The sequence below is a fragment of the Mirounga leonina genome, unplaced genomic scaffold, assembly GCF_011800145.1.
Source record: "Mirounga leonina isolate KUSES-001 unplaced genomic scaffold, KU_Mleo_1.0 Mir_166, whole genome shotgun sequence".
NCBI lineage: Eukaryota > Metazoa > Chordata > Mammalia > Carnivora > Phocidae > Mirounga > Mirounga leonina.
In genome coordinates, this window is record NW_023270418.1 from 28731410 (window position 1) to 28747866 (window position 16457).

The window sequence follows — 16457 nt, forward strand, 5'->3', positions numbered from 1 at the left end:
GCTGGCGGGCGGAGGGCGGGGCGGAGCAAAGACACCGCTTGGGGGCACTGGGTAGCCGGGGATAGTCAGAGGGAAGGCAGGGGTGACTCCCGAGCGCGGGCAAGGAGGCTGGGGGAAGGGCGCGGCGGGAGGAGGAGTAGGAGAAGACAAAAGCCGAAAGGGAGGAGGGCCCGGGCCGCACACTCGAGCTGCGGGCGTGGAGGCCACAGTGCACGGGGCATCCCGGTCAGCAGGCAGCATGGGGAAAGGGGGGAACCAGGGCGAGGAGGCCACCGAGCGCGAGGCGCCCATGGCCACCTTCAGCTGGGAGGAGATTCAGAAGCACAACCTGCTCACGGACAAGTGGCTCGTCATCGACCGCAAGGTCTACAACATCACCAAATGGTCCAGCCGGCACCCAGGGGGCCAGCGGGTCATCGGGCACTACGCGGGGGAGGATGCTACGGTAAGGGTGTGGGGGCTCTCCTGCCGCCTTTCTCTTCTGCAGGCGGGAGTCAGGAGCCAGGGATCCCGGGGCTCCAAACCAGACCTTCAGCGCTGAATGCAGCGTCCAGGAGGCAAGGAAAGTGTGCCTACTGCGCTCGTTCTCCGCCCCAAATCCTCATCCTTTAGGACAGCGGGGCCACCTGGCTATGGGGGTCGGATTTTGGAACCCGGGAGGCAGCGGCGCGGTGGAGATCCAAGCGGTGGGGAACCGGGTCTACCGAGCGCGCTAAGGACACACGCCTCCCCCGTCCTTCCGCCGGGTTCACAAGGAGCCAGGTACTCCCCAAAGGGGGCCCTCGGGCCCTAGGAGTTTGGCATCCCCAGCTCGGAAGATGGCCGCTTCTGGGCGCCGAGGATCGGAGCGGGAGAGGAGCCAGGTGTGGGATTCAGCGCACGTCCCTCACTCTCCAGCCAGAGTAGGGGGTGAGGAAGGAAAAGGCCTGTCCCCGCCGGGCTTGCTCCTGCTCTGAGAAGGTCCGCAATGGCTGCCACGGAGAGACTGCCCCGGGAGCTCCTGTTCTCAGGCTTGCAAGGACTACCAGGACCCACCCCCTAAAGGGTCGGTTCTTGGGCACCGGGGTCGGGAATTGGAAGGAGAGTTGGCCGAGCCCAGGTCGAGAGGGGCTGGGAGCAGTGTGGATTTAGCAGCCCTACGCTGGTTTGGCAACAGGTCCAGCTGGGCCAGGGTTACTCTCAGACTTCTCAACTACTCAATGGTCCTCTGTCTCTAAATCCTGCCAGGAATGCCCTTCCCTCATCTGCACTCCCAAAGGTATTGGGAGCCCAAGCTATTGGGCCCAGAGCCAGAGCGGCCCATCTTACCCACACCAGAGGTGTGGCTGTCCCTTTGGCACCTCCTGATCCCCGAGTCTGCAATCCTTGCATTTCTTTAGAATGCTGCTGGAGCCCAGAGGAACTCCAGTGGCAGAGAGGGAACCCAAGAGAGTCAAGGAGGGAAGAAAGGGGCCTCTCGGCGGCAGCGAGTCAGAGGCTACTTGGGAAGGGTGAATAGGGGAGAGGCCACAGGAGAGATAGCTAGATCGGGAGAGATAGCTAGATCGTGGCACCTGGACGCCTAGCATGCTGACCAGTTGGGGGCTTTTGCTGTCCTAGCTGTCTGGGCCCCTGTCAGTCCGTGGAACTTTTGATCTCCCTACCTTTTCCAAGTCTCCTTGGGATAGGCCTACCCAGGCAGTTATAATCTAGGCTGTGAATGGCTTATGGCTTTGGGGAGCAGGGTCCGGGCATACATGTGAGCTCAAGAAGATGGTCAACAAGAGATGGTGCCTACAGCTTTTGGGCCCGTCCGGTTTTACCTGCTTGTCAACACTGCTTCAGCCCTGGGGGCCGTGCCGCTAATCATAACTTAGTGGGCATAAGGTTTTCAGACCATCTGTGTTATGTCACGTGGCCCTTCCCGCCCCTGTGTGCGGGAGCTGGGTAAGGGCGATTCTCAAATAAAAGACCTGCCTCCTGGTCGAGGTCGTCCCACCATTAACTATATTCTCTTATGTGGAAAAATATATACTGTGCGGCGAAGCGCTTCGTAAGCTGTGAGTAAGCACTAGAAACCTTGCTTCTTGTCACTGGTCAGGCAAGTGAGAGAAGATGAGGATTATGTAAAGTAAGCAACAAGGAATTAGGTTAAAAAAATGTTGAAATCTACTCCAGTTTTATGTGTTGTGTTAACGCATTGCGAAATCCTTATCCTCGAAGCATACCGCCTTCTAAGATGAGGCTTTTAGGGCCTGGCATGTTCTAAGTGGGGATATAGTGGTGTAACGTGGAGTGGGCACCTGGGTTCTCCTCTCTTCGTTGCCTGCGACCAGGGTGGGGAAAGGGCAGCACGGGGTGTATAGGAAGAGGATTCTGGGAGGTAGGAATAGGCTAGGAATCAAGAGACCCTTGGTCTTGGGCTGTTGAGCGGTGGCTTTGCCCCTCAGAGCACAGACTTCTTCCTTAGAGCTTGCGACAGACAGAGTATTAGGGCCATGCAAGTTGGGGAGGGACGGGTCAGCAGATAACATTTCGGATCCCCTGGAGCACTCAGCGCACTGTTTTGAGCCGATCGTGGTGCAGTAACATCCTCCGAAGAGGCCGAAAGTCCAAGAAGCCATTCTTGGGACAATTCAGGGCCTCTATAAGGGATTTTCCTGTTTCTGAAGAAAGGGCCTCAGAAGTCAAGATCACCTCTTCCCCAAAGGGTGACCTAGCCAAGGGCAGTTGTCATTTGGTGCTTCTGCAGAAGGAAGAATTTGGCCTTGCCTGTAAGAATACAGGTGCTTAATCTTTGCAACTCACAGAGCACATTCATGCATGTTAGTGCAGCTGGCCCTCGGATCAGACCTGTAGGTATCTCTCATTGCTCTTAGGTTTGAAAACCTTGCTCAAGTTTGAAAACCTTGCTCCAGTGGTAGCACTCAGCCCCTAAGCTCAAGATCTGTCATTACGGAGTCCTCCAGGCCCACCTCTCTCCGTCTCTCCCTTCCTATTCCACCTCCCCTGCCCTCTGGCACTCCTTTGCTCTCCACCTTGCTGTGGGAAAAGGAACCCCCCGAGTCCCAAGGATGTCTGCTCTTCAAGGCAGAGGCCCACCACCCACCACTGCAGAACTTTCCCCACTTGGGGCTTTTAATCTTCAGCTGCAATTCATCACACATTTATTCGGTGTCTCCTCGGCTCTGAGCTGGGCCCCGGGCATTAAGATGAACAATTCAGACAATGACCACATCTGGTGGGTTTGTTTCTCTCCCTTCCTCTCAAGCTGGGACTTGACGCTGGACCCTCTCCTTCTAGGCACCAGCTCCCCACCTCCTGCCTTGTCTCCAGCTTTTCCTGCCCCATCTGCATCAGTCGCCTCTTAGAACCCAGGGAAGGCAAGAAGTGGTCAGGGTTCTTTCCATTGGTGAACCTGCTCCTATGTTGTTCTTATGAAAAGGCAACGGATTGAAAATGGCACGATCTCTGACCTCCTTTAGACAGGGCAGGAGGGTGGTGGTATTCGGAGTCAGAGGACCTAGGCTTGCATCCCTGCTTTAGGAATTCCTAAGCGAGGCATTTCCTGTGAACTTTGCTTTCACACGTCTGTGAAATGGGAGGTTGTTGCCTTCCAATGGGCTGGGCATAACTTCACTCTTTCACCCTCAGGACGCCCTACAGGTGTGAGGGATCCTTACTGGGTGTCCCTTAGCCTCCTGTGCATGTATGTGCATGTCCCCAGCACCCAGAGTAGGCAGTTAAGTAGACCACCAACAGAGTGTGAAGAAATGTTGAGTGTCCCCATTTTCACCAGAGGCAAAGGTGTGTTGACAGCGCATGAAATCGCTCCTCTGTTTTTGCCCAGAAGGCAGCTGTACCTCCTGAGCTGAATCTGGGCAGGGCAGGCTGGCCCCCGCCGACCGCAGCCTCAGGCAAGCACCCAGCGAAGCATCCTCCCATTGCTTACCCTTTGTGAGAATCCTCTCAGGCCCCGTGGGTTTCCTCTGCTGTCACTTGCGCCTACCTTCTGTGTAGATGTGCCCTTCCCACCCCGGGGCCTTGCGTGTGCCAGACATCAGCTGAGATGCTCTCACTGAGGGTGCTCTGGTCACAGAGCTCGGGCAACAGCCTCTTCCTTTCCCTGGGATGCGCCACGGTCCAGGGGCTCCACCGTGGGAAGGGCGTCAGTGACTCTGTCTCTAGCTGAGAACCCAGGGTACTTCCTCAGCTTCTCCCTCTTTAACCCCTTGTCCTGCGGAGTCCCGGTCCCCAGGGCTGCTACCTGCGACATGGAATGCCCTGAGTTTGCTCCTCCCGTGTTTCCTGGGTCCAGGCTCAGTGCCCAGGTGTATGAGGCTGGCCTGGAGACTAGCTCTGCTCTGCAGAGAAGGTGGGCACAGCCGGAAACAGATCATGGCCCCCAACCCTCGGTGTGGTAGGAGCCACCAGCTCTACCCTGAGTGGAGTTGGGCCAGGGAAGGTGTCTTCATGCAGAAGTTGGCTGGCGTTGGCGCTGGGGGGTGGCGGACGCAGAAGTGCGCGGCATACGGTGTCTTCCATTTTGGAATCTCTGGCCCTTCCTCCCGCAGCCTGCCCTCCCCACCCTGCAGCCCACACACCTGCCCGCCTGAGGACAGGTCTGGTCTGCTCTCAAGCTGTTGCTGCTCTTTTCTCTTCACCCTTGTCTCAGGCCCTCCTGGAAAGCCGTTGGCTTCTCTTCCTGACAAGTGAGGACAGATTCTGGTTCCAATTCTTGTTCCCAAAGTCAACGTTTGGAGTGGCCCCTTCTTGCCTTGCCCGGTGACGTCCCTAGCACCAGCCAGACCCTTCTATAACCCAACAGTTACTGGGAACCTTCTGTAGGAGTGTGAGGTCCCTCCGTGACACTTTGAAGGGGAAGACACAAAAAGTGCTCAACTCTCAGCGGGGAGGAAGCGTGTTTTGATTGAGGCGTGTGTATGAGCTTTGGAAAACTCTAGAAGTAGGCACGCCTGCAATGTGACTGCAGGCTCCAGCTTCGCCTCCCTCAGTCTCTTTTCTTGTCTCTAAAATAGGACCTGCTTGGGCGCCTGGGTGGCTCAGTTGGTTAAGCGACTGCCTTCGGCTCAGGTCATGATCCTGGAGTCCCGGGATCGAGTCCCGCATCGGGCTCCCTGCTCGGCAGGGAGTCTGCTTCTCCCTCTGACCCTCCTCCCTCTCATGTGCTCTCTCCCATTCTCTCTGTCTCAAATAAATAAATAAAATCTTTAAAAATAAATAAATAAAATAAAATAAAATAGGACCTGCCTTAGAGTTTGGTAAAGGTTAGCGCTTACATGCACCTAAGTGTAGCTCAGTGGCTAGCCTACATGTCTCAGCATGTGGCGACTCTGCAACCACCAGACTGGGGCGGGAGAGGGTGAAGAGTTCTGGTGTCTTAGAAGCATGAGCCAGTTGCACAGAACAGCGCGAGAAGGGTCTGAACATGACTGCAGAGTGGGAAAGTTTCCTGGGGTTCGAGGTGGCAGAGCTGTGGGATCCTGGGCCCTCACACTCACTTGTGAGCCCCTCTTAAGCGTGGTCATAAGCCTTGGGGTTGCAGTGAACAAGACGGCTGTGGCCCTTCCCTTGTGGAGCTCACCATAGTCTCGCGGGGGGAGAATGACATATATGGAAGTAATACAGCTTGTGAATTTGTAACTGTTATGAAGAAGGCAAAACAGGGCAATGTCCAAGAGAGAGTGTGGGGCTGAGGGCTGGTTGGGAAAAGCAGGCCACGGGGCACCACGGGAGCAGGGGTCCCAGGCAGGAGGAAGTGCCGTGCGAAGGCCCTGGCATTAGCATGAGTTTGGTGGGTTCACAGGTGGTCTTCATCTGGTCTGCTCAGAAAGCCGTCAGATCCACCAGGGACGGCCAGACAATCTAACGGCACTTGGCTTCCTCGACGGGCAGGAGGGATGTGGTGCAGCGGTCCCTGAGTCAGGTGAACCTGGGTTTGATCCTGGCTCTGTGCTTGGAGCAGAGGATGTCCCCTTCTTGTGCTCCGATGTCTTCATCTATACAACAGGGCGCTCAGCCTTCGGGGAGGAGCGTAAACAAGGCTCCTGGCTCCCTCCCTGTCACTTGGGGGGGGGTGAGAGGCCACCCGAGAGCCCTCTGGAAATGGCCAAGGAATGGCCTGGGTCAGGACAGGAGTCTGTCTGTCTGTCTGTCTGCTCCACCAAGTTCCCCAGCCCAGGTGGGGGCTTGAGGGCATGACCTGGACCTGGGGGGTGGGGTGGGGGAGGGCAGCGGGTGCTGGCTGAGAAATGAGCCACCTCGTCCCTCAGTTCTTCACCACCTGCTCCTAAGAATGGGGACATGGTCTAACATCATCACAAAACCTTCTTTGCGATTAAGTAAATGAATAGTAAGTCCTTCCTATGACCAGATATGTGGTCCATATTCAAATTTTCTCATTCAACCCCAAAAATGTCCTGTGGAACGGCTGGGTCTTTATTTATTTTCCCCCTCCAAATAGGAGCCTTTCAAATCAAGCATTGCCTTTTTTTTTTTTAAGATTTTTTTATTTATTTTTATTTGAGAGAGAGAGAATGAGAGACAGAGAGCACGAGAGGGAAGAGGGCAGAGGGAGAAGCAGACCCCCCGCTGAGCAAGGACCCGGATGTGGGACTCGATCCCGGGACTCCAGGATCATGGCCTGAGCCGAAGGCAGTTGCTTAACCAACTGAGCCACCCAGGTGCCCCAAGCATTGCCTTTTTTATAATCTTTTTTGTTTTATCTTTTTCAGTTTTTTAAAAGCTAAACACCCCCTCCCAACACACACACACACACTTCCCACCCCCAACTACGTTGATGTTTCTCATGGTTTCTCGTGGTGTCATTTGACTTAGTCCTCTGCCCTGCAATGTGTGAAAGTTCGGCTTACTGCTGGGAAAATGTTTGCCACTGAGTCATCATATCGTAGCCCATGATGCCTAATGGAAATGCCATGTTGGTTATGAGACGATTTATGTAATAATTTACATAACGCATATAGAAAAGAATCTGGAGAGGGCGCCTGGGTGGCTCAGTTGGTTAAGCGACTGCCTTCGGCTCAGGTCATGATCTTGGAGTCCCGGGATCAAGTCCCTGGATCGAGTCCCTGGATCGAGTCCCGCATTGGGCTCCCTGCTCGGCAGGGAGTCTGCTTCTCCCTCTGACCCTCGCCCCTCTCATGTGCTCTCTGTCTCATTCTCTCTGTCTCAAATAAATAAATAAAACCTTTTAAAAAAAGAAAAAGAAAAGAAAAGAATCTGGAGAGAAACAAGCTAAAATATTAGCAACGGTGGTCGCTCTCTGGGTGGTATTTATTTTCCTCTTCATTCTTCTGTACATTCTCTAAATTTGCCCAAATCGAGCACATTATAACTTTGTAATTGGAATTACAATAATAATTTTTTTAAGATTATTTATTTATTTATTTGACAGAGAGAGAGTACAAACATGGGGAGCAGCAGGCAGAGGGAAAAGGAGAAGCAGACGCCCCACAGAGCAGGGAGCCCGATGTGGGGCTCAATCCCAGAACCCCGAGATCATGACCTGAGCCAAAGGCCGATGCCCAACCAACTGAGCCACCCAGGCCCCCCTACAATAATAATATTATTATATAATATTTTAAATAAATATTTTTTAAAGATTTTATTTATTCGAGAGAGAGAGCAAGCATGAGCAGGGGGGAGGGGCAGAGGGAGAAGCAGACTCCCTGCCCAGCAGGGAGCCCCGACATGGGGTTCGATCTCAGGACCCTGGGATCATGACCTGAACTGAAGGCAGATGCTTAACCGACTGAGCCACTCAGGCGCCCCTATTTTTAAAATTTTAAAAGCAGTAATATAGCAGTGTCAGAGAAAGTTTGAGAAGTAATAAAATAAAGCAAGGCATAATGCCGCTATTTTAACACATTACTGTTTAGGGCTTTATCTTTTTCGTAATTATTTTCATGCTTTTTCTAATTATGAAAAAGCTTTTTTCAGACATGTTTTTTACCTAGTTTTGTATTTGGTTTTGGCTTGACATGATCTCCCAAGCACATTTTCTGTGCTGTAGTGGGCTCCAGCCCTGTGCTTTTCGTTGTAAACCATGTGCATGGGGTGGCAGGTCGTGTGGTTTCCTGGGTGCCCTGCCCTGCCCAGTCCGTGCATCTCCCTGCAGGGGTACATTTTTCTGACTCGCCCGGAGGCATCCTGAATGTCTGCACACACCCTTGGTGAGCTGAGGGTGGAGATCCAGGGGTAGCGCCGGTTTGGCCGGGCACCGGGATCCGCCGAGATGAGGCAGGAGAGAGCATTTGGCGCCAGGTCCCGGGAGGCCTCGATCGGTGTCCCAAGTGGGGACATGGAGAGCGGCTGCTGGTGAGCCCTGCCCTCCCTGGGTTGAGGTCTCCCACTTACCACCTGCTTCCCTGCTCCCTAGGATGCCTTCCTCGCCTTCCACCGTGACCTTGATTTCGTGCGCAAGTTCATGAAGCCTCTGCTGATTGGAGAGCTGGCTCCAGAGGAGCCCAGCCAGGACCGTGGCAAGAACGTGAGTGTGCCCAGACCAAGGAAGGAGGGGAGGGTTTGCAGGGAGAAGGGGTGCCCGCCTAAAGACAGAGTGCCAGGTGTGGGCCAAGGGACCTTAATGCCAGTCCAGGGGAGCCACCGCCCAATGCCTGGGGTTAGGCAGGACTCTTGAGATTCTGCAGTGAGCCTCTTCCTCTTGCTGCCGGCCTAGGCTGGCCCCTTACCTTGGAGTGATTCTTTCCCAGCCTCTTCATGTCCGTGGTGTCAATAGAGTTAGGCTGGGCCCAGGGTCTTCTCTTCTGGTCCAGTTCTCCCACCGTTTTCTCTTTCTCCTTCCCTGGGAAATCCAGCCCATTCCATGTGCCCCTCCCCCTGGCTCTCCCCATCTCTGCCCCTCCCTTTCTCCCCAGGGCTGAAGGGGGAAATTGTCTTCATCCCTCCCTAGAGCTGACCTGGGTTTCCATCCTGTTTCCTTCACCCATGGCTCCATCCTCCGCCCTCCCCAGCCCCCCTGTAGGCAGGCAGCTTCTCTCCTCTCTTCGGTGTCCTGTGGGCTTCCTCCTTCCTGACCCTGCCTTCTTTGGCCCCTACCTGGTTTCCCCACTTTTCCTACTTAAACGGGTGTTCACCACTCTTCAAGATCCTTTGCCACTTATCACCCGGGCTCCCAAACCTGGCTTCCTCCACCCACATGGCACCCTGTCTACCCTTTCAAAGCACCCTCTTCCCCCCACCTGCCTGACCCCTGCCTCCCAGCTGCTTTCTTTCTCCCAGCCGTGCTCATGTCTCCAGAGCTGCCCCCGACTCCACCTTGGCCTCCCCAGCCCCACATCCCCAAGGCCCACCCAGTGGTCCCGCCTCCCTGAGCTCTCTAGGGGCAGGGATGTCGTCTGGCAGTCTTGTGTCCCCCACCACAACCCCCTCGACAGAGTGCCCAGAGCAAGTGGGGGCAGGGGTGGGTAGTGGAAAAGTGCGAGCTGTGTGTGTGTGTGGTATACAGAGCACAAATTTTACCATTTTAGCCAGTTTTAGATGCATAGTTCAGTGGCTTGGGAGCACATTCACATTGTTATGCAACCTTTACCACCATCCACTTCCAGAACTTATTCATCACCCCAAATTATAACTGTCCCCATTAAACATTAACTCCCCATTAAACATCCCCCCTCCCTGCAGCCCCGGTAAACACTACTCCACTTCCTGTCTGTGATTTGCCTGCTCTGGGTAGCTCGGGTACATGGGATCATACAGTATTTGTCCTGTGGTGTCTGGCTTAATTTCACGGAGCACGGGGTGTGCAAGGTTCATCCCTGCAGTAACGGGAGTCGGACTCTCCTTCCTCTTCGAGGCTGAATAGTATTCCATTGTGCGGATAGACCACATTCTCTTTAGCCATGCATCCATTGATGGCCAGTTGGGTTGTTTCTGCCTCGTGCCTTGGGAGTAATGCCACTGTGAACGAAAAAACACCGGCTTTTGAGTCGAATCCTTTCTCTGCCACCTACCTGGCTGGGGCCAAATTTGCAGTCCTCAGGACTATGGAGGCCCAGGCAGGTGTGGCGGGCATGATGCGCGGTGGCCGGGCTCCCTCGGGTCACGGGCCTGTGGAGTGGCCCCTCTTGCCACCGCTTCTGGCAAGAAGATGTTGGTCCCCTCCGGTGCAGCTAGGTGGCCGACACTTGCCCTGTGCCCTTGCTCAACAGCCCCAGATCACCGAGGACTTCCGGGCCCTGAGGAAGGCCGCCGAGGACATGAACCTGTTCAAGAGTAACCACCTGTTCTTCCTCCTTCTCCTGGCCCACATCATCGTCATGGAGAGCATTGCTTGGTTCATCATCTTTTACTTTGGCAATGGCTGGATTCCAACCATCATCACGGCCTTTGTCCTTGCTACCTCTCAGGTGAGGTGGGGCGCCCTCACCAGACGCCTAAAGCCCCCACCCTAACCCCCCCACCCCCTTAGCTCACAGAGGCCGGGGACGCTTGGAAGCTGGCTCTGTGAAAGCATCTCTTTCCCCAGGCCCAAGCTGGATGGCTGCAACACGATTATGGCCACCTGTCTGTCTTCAAGAAGTCCGCGTGGAACCACGTTGTCCACAAGTTCATCATTGGCCATTTAAAGGTAAATACTGGCAGCCCTGGGCATCTGCCCATCAATTAGCGGCTGGCTCGGCCCTGGCTTACTTTGCCTGGGGCCAAGTCTCCTCTCGGGTCAGTGTCTGTGGCCGCAGGGTAACACCGCGGGTGCGCCGGGGAGCCAGGCCTCCCTGCTGGGTTTCTCGAATCCTCCCCTCCTCTGACCTTCCCAGGCCTGTCTCCGTATCAAATCAACCAGCAAAAGCAGCGTGCTGGTTATGAGGACAGGCACGCGCTGCCTTTGTACATTGACTCAGTTCATGATATTGATGATATTGCTTACTAGTTATCTAAAAACTTTTCTAATATGTCCCTCTTAGTCTGAAAGAGAGATATTGTCACGGAAGTGACAATAAGGGACATGAAAGAGCACAGTGATCAGCTGAGCCAGAGGACCAGAGTTGTATTTAAGGCTCGTGGGGAAATAGTTCCTGTCTCTCCCTCCTGCCACTGAGGAGGTCGCCCCGCAAAGCGTTACAGCGAGGCAAGTTCGTCAGAAGACAGGCTGGACTTGCCAGCGACCTTGGACTCGTCCGATTGGCTTATCTCCTTGGTTTTGGAAATAAGTCCTTGCTGGCTCGTTCTGAAACGGATCATCCCCCACTCAGCCCTTTCCCAGAAGCACCCAGCTGCTTCCTAAGAAAGGCTGGGTCCTACAGAATCCCACCCCGCCTCACTCTGGCTTGGGAAGAGCTACCTGTCTGGGTTAAGCATATCCCCCCGCGACCCAGACCGCGGAGAGCCCATGGCTTTCGGGCCCCGGATCTGGTTGGGGGTGAACCAGCGCTGAACTAGGAACCAGTTCCCTCGCAGCTTGCCTGGCCCTGAGCCTGAGGCGGCCTGAGAACCTGGTTTCTGTCCAGAAATTCAGGGCTGAAGGGAGCGGGTGTGCATAGTAGAGCGCTTTGTTTCATTTCATACTCTTGTCTGCTGGATAAAACCCTCCTCAGTATTGGAAAGTAACATCTCACTCCCAACCCACGTTATCCCCACCCACTTAACAAAGATGGGCTGTGTCCTGTATCCAGATTCTGGGTGGGAGCCGGGAGGACCTTTCCTGCCTCCCGTCCCTCAGTTTTTGCAAGGCCTTGGAGCGCAGCTCTCGTGTCAGACGGAGGACGAGGCCAGGACAGAGGACTGGCCTCCATGGAGAACGTGGGTTAATGACATCAGAACTCTGGGATAGGGGGAAGATGGGGTACTTGGGCCCGGAGGTTAGAGGTCAGAGACGGGGGCTGCACTCATGGCTGGCCAGTTCTCTGCTTTGCTGTGTCCTTCTTGCCATGTGTAGGACGGGGGGGCACAGTTATGCAGCTCACCCCAGGGTGCCCCAGAGCCTGGGGCCTCACAGCTTGGCTGAAACCAGTCTGGCACCCCATAGTCACATGGCTGCAGACGAGTCTTGTAGATCCATCTGCTCTCTTGGTTTCCCTTTGCTGAGAAAAAAGGGGGCTGGCTGCAGGGAGGTCCCCAGGTGCCCTGCCACCTCGAGCATCCTATACCACAAGTTGGTGTGGAGCAGAGAACGGGGTGCCAGGCGCCTCGAGGGGCTGGGACCTGCTTCCTACCAGCAGCCTGAGCAGCTGCGGGATTCCAGAGTGGGCTCTCCCCATCCCGACTTGCGGGCTATTCCGGCGGACAGGTCTTTCAGAGGATGGTCTTGTACAAAGAGTTCTGAGTCATCACACCTCTGTTAAAAACCCTTTAAGTGTTCGGCATTGCACTTAGGATAAAATGCACACGGCAAGGCCAGCACCCTCCAGACTCCGCATCTGGAGACGGAGACCAGGAGACTGCCAACTTTTCCACTACATCATCTCGGGCCACCAGGGCCAGGACTAGGGCGAGGCAAGTGAGGTACTTGCCTCGGGCACAAAATTTAAGGGGACACTAAAGGGCTCAGTAATCAAGATGAAGAACATTTTAACATAGGTTTTAAAAAACAACATTAAGGCCAAGGAAAATCTACAGTGAACAAAATAGCAACATTTTAAATAAAGATCAGGACTGTGCTGGGCCATATTGGAACCTGAGGCAAAAGGAAAAAATCTGTGACCCTATATACGTGTTTGTATGTATTCTTTTTTTAATGGTTAGTTGGTCTTTTTCCTCAGAACATTAAAGTAGTTGAGAAATATTTAAGAGTTGGGAAGCTGGACGTTTTAAAGGTCCCAACATTAAGGGAAAGTATATTATTTGTACCAAAACAGAACTTATTATTATTTTGCTTTGGTTTAAGTTAGTTAAAAATTATTTAAGGGGCGCCTGGATGGCTTAGTCGGTTAAGCGTCTGACTCTTGGTTTCAGCTCAGGTCATGATCTCAGGATCAGGAGATTGAGTCCCATGTTGGGCTCCGTGCTGGGTGGGGAGTCTGCTTGAGAGTCTCTCTCTCCCTTTCCCCCTGCCCCTCCCGCCCTAAAAAAAATTTTTTTTTTTTAATTTTTGAATTAAGATTGTCACTTGGTGGAGAAAAGTCCTCCAACTTGGCAATTCTCTCATTTGAAAATGAGACAAACTAAAAAGTCGATTCGGAAACTGTTGTTGATGTCTTTGTGACCATTCAAGCCAGGAGTACACATTTTTCGATTTCCCTCAGGCTCTGATAGGGTTTAGCCCAGGACTTTTGGCTGCGATCCTGGGTTTTCAGCTCAACCAAGGGGACCTCGCCCAACCTCTTCCCTCTGTCAGGAAGGCACCCCTCACTCTCACTCTGCCTGGCCCCCTCCCCTCCCCCAGTTTTGCTTGTCTTTCCCCGCCCCATCTCAGTGTGTTGGGGTGCCCTACTCTCCCTTGCCAGGCCAAGGGCTTGCCTCTGGATCGCCGCTTCATCCGCAGGGCTGCTCCTCATCCCAGGGCAGGCAGGGCTTCTGGGTGGGAAGACTAAGTAGGGCTCTGCCTAGTGAAGAATGGAAATGGAAGAGAACTCCCTTCGCTGACTCGTCGCCGGGGTGTTCACAGCTCATCTCTCTTTCCTTCCTTCATTTATTCCACAAACATCCCTGGGTCGGTGTATTCTAAACATCTGCCCACTCTTAACATGACTTGCTCCTCAATGTCTTTGTGCTGGGGACTTTCCATGTGACCTTTCCCAGGAGTGGGGTTCCTTCCGGCTGGAAAGGTGAACGTGTCATCTGAGTCCTCAGTCCTCTGAGCCCTCACTCACTGACATTTTTTTTCCCGCTTTGATGGGTTTTGAGACCCACGTGCTTACAGGCAAAGGCCAAACTTGTGCCCGCGCAGGCCTCTCCGTGTCCAGAGACCTTGTTTGTGCCAAAAGGATCTTCCAAGTAAAATATTTGTTTTAGCAGTTAGTCCTTCTTGTGGATGGCCAGACCCTGGGCCCAAGGGTTGATTGATCCAGCAGTAGTTCACCAGTAAAGAGTGAGGAGTTGGAAGGGTCCCATTTCCTTCTATGGGCCACAGGGCAACTGTGGGGAGAGGCATGCCTCCAAACTGTGTCGAGAGCTTGAGTTGGTGAGACAGAGCTTTGTGACTTTGAAATAAATACTTAGGCAATGCTTCCTGTCTCCTAGAATTGTGGTTTTATATTTTCATGTTAGAACCTGGGAGCTCTTCCCTGTTCCTGTTAGCGATGGCTTATTAAGCCTTCCTTTGGCCTTCCGGGCGGGACCTCACTGAGTCCTCACCGCTCAGGGCAGCAACTGATCGGGCTGTTGGGCTGTCTCTTGCCAACTGCTTATAGAATATTCACAGATTTATGCAACCATCATCACAATCGACTTGGGAACATCTTCATCATCCCCAAAAGAAACCTCACACCTCTTAGCTGCCGCCTCCTAAGCCCCTCATCCCTCCCACGCGTCCCCAACCCTAACCCTGGGCAGCCACTAACCTTTCTATCTCTAGATTCTCTAGTCTGGACATTTCCTATAAATGGAATCACGTATGTGGTCCTTTGTGTCTGGCTTCGTTCACTCAGCAGGATGTTTTCAAGTTTCGTCCACGTTATAGCAGGTGCTTCCCACCTTTCTGTGGTATGGCCACACAGTTTCCACCTGTTGGTCATTTTGAGTAATGGGAATGTTGCTGTACGATTTTGCGTGGCCATGTTTTCATTTCTCTTGGGTACACACCTAGGAGTAGAATCCTGGGCCATGTAGTAGAGACCCCCTCTTACCGTTCCTGAAACAGAAGTGTTTCTCCTTGTATAACACGGCACTCGGGGGACGTGCGGAGGCTGAGGGGTGTGGGGGCTCACACCTGGTGCTGGCAGAGGGCAAGAGGCTGCCCCACACCAGCCCAGGTGCTCGCCATGCACCCTGGCAACAGCTGGCCTCGCTGCCGTTGCTCTGGGGGATGGGGAAACATGGAGGGACGGCCTGGCTTGGCTCCATTCACAAGTCCTGGCCTCAGGGCTGGCCGGCACTCTGGACTCAGTACCGGCAGGGCTGTTTTCGGAGGCTCGGGGGCCCGAGGCCCCGGGTGTGATGGCGAAGTTGGTTCTGAGTCTCGGTGCTGCTCACCCCATTTCCCCCCCCAGGGTGCCTCCGCCAACTGGTGGAACCATCGCCACTTCCAACATCACGCCAAGCCCAACATCTTCGGCAAGGATCCCGATGTGAACATGCTGCACGTGCTCGTCCTGGGCGAATCGCAGCCCGTTGAGGTATGATGAAGGGTCAGTGTTGATGTGGGAAGTGTTTGACCTGAGCTGAAACCAGAGAAGGAGTCCTGGAGGTTGGATAGCCGTCCAAACACATCTGCCCCTGATGTTTACTTGGAAACCCTTCCTGGACGCCCTGAATTATTCAAGCTGGAATTTCGATGGAATGGCCTCATGTATGAATAATGAACCAGCTCCTTATCAGCGTTAGAGGCCTCTCTCCCTCCCATGGGTTGGGGAAGAACATTTCCAGGCTTGTTTCTTCCTGGGGGCCAGGGAACTCTGGTCCCAGTTCAGCAGGCAGGCACAGGTCCGGGGCTCGAGCGTGGTCCCCAAACACCAGCTCAAGGAAACTTTATTGGGAGAGTCGCAGTCCTCGATGCTGAGAGGGACCTCAGCGTAGTCTGGTCCAACCTGCCTCACCAGATGTGACAAAGGGAGGCTCCGGGGAGGGAGGGGATGTGTTCAGGATCCTATAATTTAGTGGCTAGTCTAGGATGAGGCCCTGGATCTGAGAGTGAGGTCATTTCCTTCTGCTCTAGCACATTGCCTTATTTTTCTGTTAGTTCAATTTTTAGTAGAAATATAGAATTTACCTGTGACAAGCAGTTAAATATTACTAGAAATACACAAAATCACAAAGTGAATCTCCTATTACCTCCATCATCCCCCTTTGCCCCAAAGATCTTACCCCTGAGGATAGCCACTGATGAAAACATGGTACATAAATCCTTCCAGATTTCTTTTTTTTTTTTTAAAGATTTTATTTATTTATTTGAGAGAGAGAATGAGAGACAGAGCACGAGAGGGAAGAGGGTCAGAGGGAGAAGCAGACCCCCCGCTGAGCAGAGAGCCCGATGTGGGACTCGATCCCGGGACTCCAGGATCATGACCTGAGCCGAAGGCAGTCGCTTAACCAACTGAGCCACCCAAGGCACCCTCCTTCCAGATTTCTTGTATGTGCATATTCATATGCACATTCATTTTGTATTTATTTATTTATTTTTAAAGATTTTATTTATTTATTTGAGAGAGAGAGGGAGAATGAGCAGGGGGGAGGGGCCGAGTGAGAGGGAGAAGCAGACCCCCGGCTGAGCAGGGAGCCCAACGCGGGGCTCCATCCCAGGACCCTGAGATCACGACCTGGCCGAAGGCAGACACTTAACCGACTGAGCCACCCAGGTACCCCAGCACATACTCATTTTAAAA

General features: G+C 53.7%; 1 protein-coding gene across 1 annotated transcript in view; it reads left to right on the plus strand.

Moving 5' to 3' along the window:
* The first annotated feature begins 238 nt into the window (after positions 1-238).
* Positions 239-16457, plus strand: part of FADS2 (fatty acid desaturase 2) — a 30628-nt gene continuing 14409 nt past the window's right edge. Inside the window, exons 1-5 of the mRNA XM_035012986.1 lie at positions 239-445; positions 8399-8509; positions 10191-10388; positions 10508-10609; positions 15126-15251. Coding sequence (XP_034868877.1) covers positions 239-445; positions 8399-8509; positions 10191-10388; positions 10508-10609; positions 15126-15251 — 744 coding nt within the window. The remainder of the gene's footprint in view (positions 446-8398; positions 8510-10190; positions 10389-10507; positions 10610-15125; positions 15252-16457) is intronic.